The sequence below is a fragment of the Octodon degus genome, unplaced genomic scaffold (assembly GCF_000260255.1).
Source record: "Octodon degus isolate 3935 unplaced genomic scaffold, OctDeg1.0 scaffold00204, whole genome shotgun sequence".
Classification (NCBI taxonomy): domain Eukaryota; kingdom Metazoa; phylum Chordata; class Mammalia; order Rodentia; family Octodontidae; genus Octodon; species Octodon degus.
This window is the reverse complement of record NW_004524780.1, coordinates 3,417,775-3,428,898: the sequence shown is the minus strand read 5'-3', so window position 1 is coordinate 3,428,898 and position 11,124 is coordinate 3,417,775. Positions and strand designations below refer to the sequence as shown.

General features: G+C 40.4%; 1 protein-coding gene across 1 annotated transcript; it reads left to right on the top strand.

Moving 5' to 3' along the window:
• Positions 1-5,735: 5,735 nt before the first annotated feature.
• On the top strand, positions 5,736-6,464 carry LOC101588708 (PRAME family member 20-like). The gene is made up of 2 exons (XM_023704814.1): positions 5,736-6,194; positions 6,267-6,464. The coding sequence occupies exons 1-2, from the start codon at positions 5,736-5,738 to the stop codon at positions 6,462-6,464; spliced, it is 657 nt and encodes a 218-aa protein (XP_023560582.1).
• Positions 6,465-11,124: the final 4,660 nt, after the last annotated feature.

Genomic DNA, 11,124 nt, shown 5'->3' with positions numbered 1-11,124 from the left:
GTGCTACTTTTTCTCCCGTACCGTTTGAGCACCTATTGGGGGCTGGCTGAGACCCCTAGTATTCTGCAGATTAGAGACTGGGCAGCTGATGCAAAATGACAAAAGGGCCAGGGAGATAGCAAGATAGCTCAGTAGAATAAGCACTTGCCTGGCAAGCTCAAGGTCCTGAGTTCAATCTCTGGTACCACAAAATAAATTTAAAAAAAAGGAAAAGGAAAAAAAAGATTTTTCCTAATTTAGGGCTGTAGCCAGAAGAAGGGTCTAATCAAGAATGGAAAGTAAAATGTTTTCCCTGCCCTTTGGAAAGCCCCAGATGTGATTGCCTGTTCTGCCCGTCAATTGGTCAAACAACTAGTCAGTCCACTCACCCACATAACTAACTCCACATTGTTTCTACTCCTTCCAGGTTATGTTTTGGAAATTTATTGAAATTGCTAGTCAGTGTATATCCAACAAGAGCCATCTGGTTCCGTGAAAGTATACTCAACTTGGGACGAAAAGGAAGTGGGTGATGTATTCCTACTTTAGAACAATTATCAAGCAAAAAAAAAGTGATATTGAAAACCATTCTGAGCTCAATTAATCATCAGTGTAAAATGGTGTGCAATATTTTGGAGACTATTTGACACACAGACCTTTGCTTTAGAGAGCCTTCTAGAAGAACAGTTAAAATTACTTCTCTAAAACTCTTCCAATTGATCCTCTGTTGTAAGATTTCAAGCAATTAACCAAAAAGACTCTCTAGAGTCAGTGCTAATAAGGACATCAGTACGCACTATGATTGAAAAATATGGCAAATATTTCAATTTTAAAATTTTTATTAAATGAAGGAGCAGTTAATGCTTATTTTTTTCTCACTTCTTTTAATAATTTCTTGACCAACCTTACAGCTTGCATTTTATAATCTGAACAACTAATTTGAAGACACCAATATGCAATATACCAACCATTGCTGAATTCCTATCCTTTTGTTTAGTGAAATTCTCTATCATTGCTCATGCTATGATTTTCCTTTTACTATTTTTTATAGTCTCAAAAAAGAAAATACGCATTGCCATGAGTCCCCTCTACAACCTCTCCCTTGCTTTGAGCACCATGATCACGTCATCCTTTCTGTAGCAGCTCTGTGGGTCCCTGCCCAGAGGTCATTAGTGAGCCGTCCTTACTGCCTTGACGCTCTGAATGGATTTTTTTTTTGGGGGGGTGGTATTAGGGATCAAACTCAGGATCTTATGGCAAGCACTTATTCCACTGAGCTATCTCCCCAGCCATAAAAATGGCAGAAGTGTTTTTTTTTTTTTTTTTTGCTCCGAATGCCTTCAAGGCATGACTGGCTGGCTTGAGTAGTGGGGATCAAACCACAGCAACCTGAGGCTGACGGCTTTGTTGAAGCAGCCACTTAAAGAACTGAGCTAAGGGGCAGGCCCCCAAAGTGGCATTCTTTTTTTTTTTTTTTTTTTCAGAACTGGGGACTGAACTTAGGCCCTTGCACTTGCCAGGGAAGTGCTTATTCCACTGAGCCATCTCCCCGGCCCCAAAATTTTATTTATTTATTTCGTGTGTGGCCAGCTCAGCCCACCAGGGGGCGGGGCTGGCTGGCATGTGGTGCTGGGGGACTGAACCGCGGACCCTGTGCTTTGCTAAGTCTGCTCCAAGCAGGTGCTTTAGACCACTGAGCCATCTCACCAGCCTCTGAATAGATTTAAAATGTTTCCCTTTCATGTTCATTCAGACCTGGAGGGAGAGCCAGAAGTTGCACGGTGCTGGGTCTGGTGATTGAGGTGGGTGAGGACGCAGCCTTAGCATCTTATGAGCTGCCTCTCATTGCCCGCTGCAGCAGTAGTCTCCACAGAATTTATCACACCTCTTATCAACCCTCAAGAAAGAGGACTTCCAGAATTGCTGGAGAAAGGAGCCCAAGTGCTGAGATAAGCATGTTCAAAGTGACAAGGAAGGTTTTGAGAGTTTATAGCAATGTGTCTTTTACTGTAATAATTTTTTAAAATGTTTGCCAGCTGTTTCTGCAACAAAAGATTGCTATTGAGAACATATAAAGAACAACAACAAAAAAAATCAGACCGACCAGATTTAAAGACCCAGTCCAAAAATGGGCATCTGATGAATACACACTTTTCAGATGAAGAAATGCAAACAGCAAATAAATATTTGGAATCATATTTGACATCACAGGTTGTAGTGGTTGATACATTGTATCAACTTGGCTGGATGACTCGTGGCCAGGTTCCAGCCTGTGGGGGTGCCACCCTGGGGCACAATTGGTTCTGACCTAGGACTCAATGGGCAGCCCTGGGGCGTGATTGTTTCCTCCCTAGAGCGGGACTAGGGCCTGCCCTGGAGTGCGATTGGTTCCACTCTAGGGCACAATGGGCCCGCCCCAAAGTGACTCAGCACAAAGAGACCATATAAAGGGGCTGAGGAAGGAGTCATGTACCACTTGTCAGAGGAACTTCACTCTTATTTGGCGTGGACTTCGTCGCCTGGCTTGCAGCGCAGACTCTCTGGCCTCCTTCCGTCATCACAGACTTCAGTGTCCATCACAGACTCTTCTGTCTTCCATCGCAGACCCATTAGCTGACGGATAGAGACTTGCAGAGAGCACAGCAGTGAGCTTCAGACCTTGGGACTGAATCCTTCAGTCTGGGGTGTGCAGACACCCTCTGCCCGCTTTCTCATCTGACTCTGCTGCTTTAGTAAGACAATCTTGTGATTCCTTTTACATTATATATCTTCTGTTAATATCTGTTCCTTATTTTATATCTGTTCCTCTAAAACCCTGACCAATACACTGATCATTCAAGAGATGCAAATTAAAACAACGTTGCGATCCTATCTCACTCCAGAAAGAATGACTGCTATCAAGAAATCAACTAGTAAGAAATGATGGCGGTACTTGGGGAAGAAGGAACCCTTCTTCACTGTTGATGGGAGTGTAGACCGGTGCAACCACTATGGAAATGAGTGTGGAGCACCTTCAAAACAGTAGGGTTGGTCAAAAAATAAATAAACAGAAGGACCACTAGCAATAAAAATAGGTAAGCCATGTGAAACAATTACTGAATTCCTATCATTTTGCTTAGTGAAATTTGATGTAATTTCTAATGTTCTTTGTGAAGCCTGAGCGCTATCAAGGAGTATAGGTCACTGAGGGAGAAGATAACTATGCAGAAGATTTTACTTAAAATCCTACAGAAACAATGAGTTCTTCTTACATTTTCATTTTGATCTTCTACCCTCCTGCTTGTATAAACATATTGCTATTATTTAGAATACATAGCTAAGTGGATAGTTGTGATAGTCACACTACTAATTTATCTTCATTCATCAAAAAGAAAAGTTTGTGTTAATAATGTTTGGATAATTAAATGTTGATATCTTGTACTCTGATGAACTAATTTAAATAGAACAATCCACAATGTATTAACCATTGTTACTCTATTATCTTGTTTTGAAATTGTTTTCCTTTTTCTCTTTGAAATAAAATTTAAAAATGTAAACATTCTCATATATTTGATCAACCCTGTATGTGTTACATACTCCCAGAATTCAAAATTTGCTTTCCTTTTATTTACTTTTGTCCATAAAGTGTGTGTAGCTGTTGGCTCTCTGTTTGCTTTTCTCATGAAAATTCTTGTTCATTTCAAATTCCCCAAATCACTTGGTCTCCTAGAAACAAATTTACTGTGGAAGGATTATGAGAATGATGTTCTTTTTATCCTGCCACACAGTTGTCATTTCTCAGGTCATGGTATGGTGAGTTGGTGTAAATTCAGGTTTTCCTTATGGTTTATAAATAATGGCCCACAAAGTTAATAAGCATAACTTGTACCAATCTAGCACCTCCTCAAGCATATTGTCACCACTTTGTTGTTTAATTTATCGTCCCAACATACCCGTGCAATCACTGATTAGAAGACCAAGAGAAAAAAGAAAGAAAGACTTATCCAGGCAGTGAGCATCAAAAATGGGACCGACTGTGAAGGCCACGCTGAGGATTCACTCCTCGCGGATGCAGCTACCTAGGAAAATGAACTTTTTGACATTCCTTGAAAGTTTTTGAATTCCATGAGTGATTTGACATGTCAAAGGTGATTCCTCTTCAGAAAACGTGGTCATCATTCTCAGACATGAACCATAAGAAATCACAACATTTACATCCCCAAGCCCAAATCAACCAATTTGTTCCTGTTCCTTTCTCCGGTAGCAGAGCAGGCAACAGGGAAAGGATGATCAAGGTTTCAATAATGTAACTAGAGACTAACTGTTCCCTCGTTAGTCCCAGAGGATGTCTGAGGCCAAGGAGGGGAGGCAGCCAGAGGCTTCCTGTGGACACTGCCGTGTGGGCTGGATATTTCTCTTGTCTGTATCTGAACATTGGGGTCTGGAAAACAAGGTCATCTAGGTTTTATCCTTCTCTGAAGCAATTTTTGTTTTTCATTTTATTTTAAAGAGCAAAAATGCAAAAGCAAAAACAAGAAGTGAGAAATAAACAATGAAGATGAGGGAAAGGAGAAAAAGATAGGGAGAAAAAGAAGGGGGAAAAATCATGTAAATATTTAAACAGGGTGCCTGAGATGATTGTAGTACTAATTTCTATCAGTTTTTGCAAGTGGCAGTTAAGGTTTAAAATTTTCACTTTGAGGCAATTTGTAAATGATTCATCTTTTACTAACCTTGAAATGTGTATAATAATGGTGGATTGAAAATTAAAATTTCACATTGTACCAAATAACTAAAATCTCAATATAAATGCTAAGGAAAGGTAAGAAGCTGGAACTCAGGATTCTGATATTGGTATAAAACTAAGTGTAGCTATCACCTGTAAACATGGTCTGTAAGATAAATATCCCTGACCTGTTCCGGGATAGATCTTCAACCTATGTGAAACAATTCTGAGTTAAGTTGTCTCTTTTGTTCAGCAACTTCCTGTGTGATAGAAAGTATCAATTGCACAACATTTCCAATCCACAATCTTCAATCATAAGCACTTATAGCAAAAATAAATTTTTTAGGGAAAGACTTTTTACATTGATGAATTTATCCATATGTCGTTTTGTGCTGGCAGGCAAATCTAAAAGGGATTTGAAAGTATGACCCTACTTAAAATCAGATATCTGGAGGCTGGAGCCCCTGCTTGCATTCTCGGGACTCAAAACACCAAGCCACCTCATTCAGCTCTGTGCTGGGATGAGAGGTGTGGCCACCAATCCTTACTGACAGCAGCAAACTCCCAGGGGCAAAACCAGGCATTGAATAAATTACTTCTTGCCTTGACCTCATGTAGCCATGACCTACTGAGTGAGATACTAAGAAAGCCTCTGGACTTCTTGGGAACAGTCTACAGGGTGTTCATGGTCTCACTACTAGATCAGACTGGTGATTCTCCTGTTTACAGCCTCCTAAGTGCTGGGATTACAGAAGGCACAGGATGAGTTGGCAGCACCATAGGGGTCATGAGCTTCAGGAACAAAGGCGTGAACAGTTGAAATAGCTACATGGCATATGACAACCTGCTGTGGAGTAGGAGGGCTGGTGAAAGTGATGGGTCACAGTGCAGCCCCCATCAGCAACAAGAAGGACTGAATAACGCTCTTGGACTGGCTGTGTGAACATCCTGTTGTAAAGGAATTGCAGAGGATATTTGAGATTTTAGTAAAATAGTGTTTCCCAGCACCTGTGGCCTTCCAGATTCACCAGGATGAGCACTCGGTCTCCACATGCAGCTAGCAATTGGGATCTTGCTGAGGGATGAGGTTCTGGCCATGGAAGCCATAGAGGATTTTTCAGGGGAGCTCTTCCCACCAGTGTTCGTGGAGGCCTTCAGCAGGGGAAACACACAGGTCTTGAAGTCCATGGTACCATCCTGGTCCTATCCCACCCTGCCTCTGGGAGCCCTGATGACCAGGAAGAAACCAGGAACATTGGACATGCACCTGGATTTTGTCCTCATGCAGCAATGGATGTTTCAAGCTGTGCTGGATGGGCTCTATGTGTTGCTGAGCCAGAAGGTTTGTTCCAGGAGGTTGAAATTGCAAATATTAGATACACAAGATGTACACCAGAACTTCTGGAGATTCTGGACTGGAAATCAGTTTGAAGCTTGCACCTCAGAGGCCATCCAGAGGAGAGAAAAAGAAGAAACCGGGTCATGCACAACAAAAGCTGTGCCCCTCAAGGTGATTTTTGATCTGGCTCTCGATGAGGATTGTCTAGGTCCTCTTTCTAGTCAATCTTGCCTCCTTACGTAGGTCCAGGAGAGGAGAAGACTGGTGCAGCTGGACTGTCTAAAGCTGTGGATTAAAGCCACATGCTTTCAAAAGATCACAGAGGTCTTAGAAATACTGAACCTTGATTCTGTAGAGGAAGTGGATGTGGGTCACTACTGGAATCTCTCCACGCTGGTTCATTTTGCCCCTTACTTGAGCCAGATGAGAAAACTTAACTAATTCTCTGTGACATCTCTGAGTCTGCCAACTTCTTCCCAAAGAAGAAAGAGCAGTTGTTCACCAAAATCACCTCTGAATTCCTTAAGCTTTGCTGTCTGCAGGAGATTTATATGGACTCTGTCTCCTTCCTGCAAGGCTACCTGAACCAGGTGCTCAGATCCCTCTTGTCCCCTTTGGAGAAACTCTCATTAGTTTACTGCCCACTCTCATAGTCTGACTGGAAGCAGCTGGCACAGTGTCCAAACATCAGACACCTGAAACACTTGGTTCTTTACAGTATCAACCCAACCCTTTTTTCTCTTAATCCACTCCAATTTCTCCTGAATAACCTTGCAGACACTCTGACCAGCCTACACTTGCAGGCCTGTGGGATCACAGATGCCCAGTTCTGGACCTTTCTGCCAGCCTTGAGCCACTGCTCCCAGCTCACCATCTTCAGCTACATGTAGAATTCCATGTCCATTGGCACCCTGCAGAGCCTGCTGCTCCACATGTCCAGGCTGAAAAATTTAAGACTGGAGATGTACTCTGCTCCTCTACAAGGTCGTATTCCCAGGTATGCTGTCTGCCAACTGAGACTGGACCAACTTCAGGATGAGCTGAGCAGGATCACGCAGCCAACAAACCATCCCAGCACAGTTTGGTTCTGTGTTCCTCACTGTGCTTTCTGCTCCAGCTTAGGAGCTTATGGCCTGCACACTGCTCCATGTGCTTCGTGTGTACCGATATAGTTGGATCCTCACACCCTATACTTCCCTCTGGACACCAGGATCTCAGGAGTTTATTTCAGTCTGAGTCAGAATGGACAAGTTGGATAGCATCCAGCACCTATCTTGGAGAATCTTTTGACTTTAGTACAGAAATGACTTTTTGAACTTTGGTCTGGACAGGATCTGAATTAGGAATTTGAGTTCTTACATGTAAATTCAGGCTGGAGATAAATGTGCAGATGACTGTAACAGAACAATAAGAAATAGAGTTGCATGAGATAAAAATAAAATCAGCAGATATGCTGATCACAGATCCTACTGAATTATCATGAAACCCATCCCCTTTTGTTGTCAAAGGAGAGTATGTATTTTGTGCACTCTTTAGGAAAGAGGAAAATGAAATCCAGGTTGACTTCCCACTCAAAATCTAAGGGCAGAATCAACTAAAGAGTTGTTAAATAGGATCTTGTAATGATAGTAGGTTTCATTTTTCTGAGGTAGTGAAACTTCTGAAACAGTACACAAAATCTGGGACTCAAGAGAAAAAGGTTGACTTAGTTGAACACAGAACTAAAATAAAAATAAAAAACAAACACACCCAACTGGTTGAGAGATACTAATTAGAACAGCAAACAGAGAACAACCTGATATTCAGCACCAAAGAAGTCTATGTGCAAATCAGTAAAAGATCAGCAACAACAGCAAAAGTTATGCAAGAGGGACAATCAAGAAAATTTGTTGAAGAAAATGGACAAAAATTTAAAGCATATTCAAGACTTTAAAATGGTGTTAACTAAAATAGTAAGATAAAATCCATTGGCCCATCACATTTGTATAGTAATTGAACTTTTTATAAGTAATGTGAGTTAGAAAGAGTGTAGAGAATGGAGTGTTGCAGAGGAGAGTGATTCAGCGGGGCCTTCTCAAAGAGGACCATGGCACAATTGGTGAAAACCGTAAACAACTCCCATTTATTGACAAAGCTCTTCTTTTAAACACAAAACTGTAGAAATCCTTGCAGTTGTTATACAAAAGGAGCACATTGGGAAGGATTTCAGTGCAGCATGTACTATAAAAGCAAGGTGATATAAGCAGCTAGTCTTTGAAAGATAGAGTGTCCCAAAGTGTTATGAAATATAATTAAATAGAAAGACAGAGAGAGAGAGAGAGAGAGAGAGATATGATAAGATGTATGTTCTTAGAAACATAAGACATAGAAACACATCACATGATATACCATAGAAGATCATCCCCTTGATATTTTATACATTAGGAAGAAGAACTGGTAAGGTGTATATCTATGTTCATCTATAAAGTTAAAGATTGCTGAGATGGCATCTGAGAAAGGCACAAAGCTAAATTTCTGAGGAGGTAGGTAAGCTAGAGGTTGTAAGAACTGGAGAGGAGACAAAGAGGTGGAAGGAACATTTTTTATTTTTATTTTATATACTTCTGTACTGATTGAAAGATTTTTGCTACTGAAAGACAAATAGGGACTGCTCTATTGGCAATTATGTTTTTTCATGACTTTGGTTTATAATATCTATGAAACAATGGAGGAGCAGCAAAACTTAAGCTGTAGAGTAACTGCCACAGTCATCCCAGTGTCCTGCAATGTGTTCGGAAGAAGCAAACCCTACCCTGGAGTGCTCTGAGTTGACCAAATCAAAACAGTGCACATGACCTCCTTGCAGCAAACTCAGATCAGTTCTCTTTCAAGAATAAGGAAATGGAAGAAAAGAAAGATGAATAAAAGACTTCAACAAAGAGAAACAGACCAACAGGCAAATCAGCAAAACCCACCTCTGGAAGAAAGCAAAAAGTCTTATTCAGAATTCCGTTGTCTCAAATCATCTTCTTTCTTCTGGTGGAAGAGTGCAAGGAGTGTGGTACATGTCTAAAGCCTGAAGACTTGAACAAATGACATCAAAAGTAGGAATGAGCATTGTAAGGCGGCCCTGCTGCAGCAACAGAAAATGAACTTACATGAATACACACTGGCCAGAAGGGACACACTGACAATGCAAAAACGATCAATAATGTAGAATATAAATTTAAAAGGCCACACTTAGATTTATAGACAGGGCAAACTTGTCAAAAACTGTAGAAAATAAGAAGCTACTTATGAAAAGCAGAGCAGAAAATTATCTACATGATTGGTTTCTCTGACAAACAAATCAGAAGAAATGAAGAGAATTAATAAACAAAGGAACTCATTTAAAATGTCCTTCAGAATATAAATAAAAATACCTGCCTGGTGGTAATACATGCATGCCCTCTATCTATCTATCTATCTATCTATCTATCTATCTATCTATCTATCCATCTATCTATTTATCTATCTCTAATCTATCTAATCGATCAAATCTCATTTTCAGGAAAATAAACTAAAATCAATAACAGGCTTCACAAAATGATACACTACCATACATTTTTAAGGTCAGCCATTATTGGCATAATATTTACTAATTGGAAGGAAATACTAGTGACCTTAAATTTGTGTTTCCCAAGTATCATTCTGTTTATTTGCATTCTCACTTATTTGTTAATGGGGACAAAAATCTAATATCAGACATATATGTTCTCACATATAGTGCATATATCATTTTTAAAAAAAAATCCTTAATCTATGTTGGATATTAATAGCATAATTTGCAGGTCCAAAATGGAGAAATTATAGATACAGGATTTGAAAACAGTTACTATAAGAAAAAATCTAAATAGTACTGGTTACTCTTAATAGAAATAGCTGTCAATAATTATGTTTGTATTTCAAAGTGCATAAAAGCAATTGTTGTGTAATCATTTGATTCTAAAAAAAGGAGTAATAGTTCAGTAGTAGAGACATTTTTAAAAGGATTAGGGGGAAATAACTACATAATGAAGCACTCAAGGTATATATTACATAGTTTGCTCTAGATGTTAAAGAAATCTGAGTTGGTTGTGTGGTTAAGTAACACATCGTTGGTACACAGAGTCCCACATGTAGGATTCTGCACTTGATTTAAAATTCTATTTTTGTCACCTTTAAATTTCTCCTTAATACTTTTATCTTTGAATTTGTGTTCTGTCAGGGGAGGCTGATGGTTTGCCTCAGATACAGATGGAAGTGGTAACAGGCACACATGTGCACACACACACACACACACACACACACACACACACAATCACACCCCAGTTGGTCACATGTCTATCCAGGCATGTGTCAGCATCAAGTATCTTTGAAATGCCAACAGGAAGGCCAAGAGCCTCCAGCATAATGACAGTTTATCAGAAGTCTTCAAAATATTCATAATCTTCAGTTTTGATAAACGATTTGCTCTCTTAGTTATTTTCCTGTTGCTGGTCAGGAGCATCGTGGCAGAAGGGTGTGGGGGAGCCAAGCTGCTCAACTCATGGCCACCAGGAAGAACATCAGGAGGCAGCACCAGGGAGGAGGGGCAGGAACCAGACATAGACATGGATGTCACAGCCCCTTGAGCCACTAGACCTCACATTAGTTCCATCTTCACTATTTTGAGTTTACAGAAAACAGAAGATAATGTCAAATACCCAGTAAATCCCATGGGGGAGCAGGGAGAGTGTGCTCAGAACGAGCTTTGCAGATTCAGTTCCTGACCTCAACAAATCGTAGATGTTGTTGATTGTACCCTCAAGCACAATGTTGCCCTAGACTTCGCTTGGAGGATAAAATGGTTTTAGGGTCAATATTCCTTCAAAACCTTTTCAAAGAACATTGGGGATTTTCTGCCGTGTTCCGGGAACCACCAGACCCAGTCCTAGCCCAGGCCCAGGACTTAAAGTTCAACATATCAATACTTGATGAAAAATGCCTGCTCCATATTATGCCTAAAATGTTTGATATGCAGACAGATAGTGAGGTTAAGCTTAACAGCCTAAGTTGTTTGATAACAACAATAAGCTTGTCTTCTGGATGGTAAACAATCTAA

Excerpts from the sequence above, each read along its gene's own strand:
- LOC101588708 (XM_023704814.1), top strand. The coding sequence starts at position 5,736 with ATGCAGCTAGCAATTGGGATCTTGCTGAGGGATGAGGTTCTGGCCATG. Across the intron at positions 6,195-6,266 it reads CAAAAGCTGTGCCCCTCAAG|GTCCAGGAGAGGAGAAGACT; the intron begins GTGATTTTTGAT and ends CTCCTTACGTAG.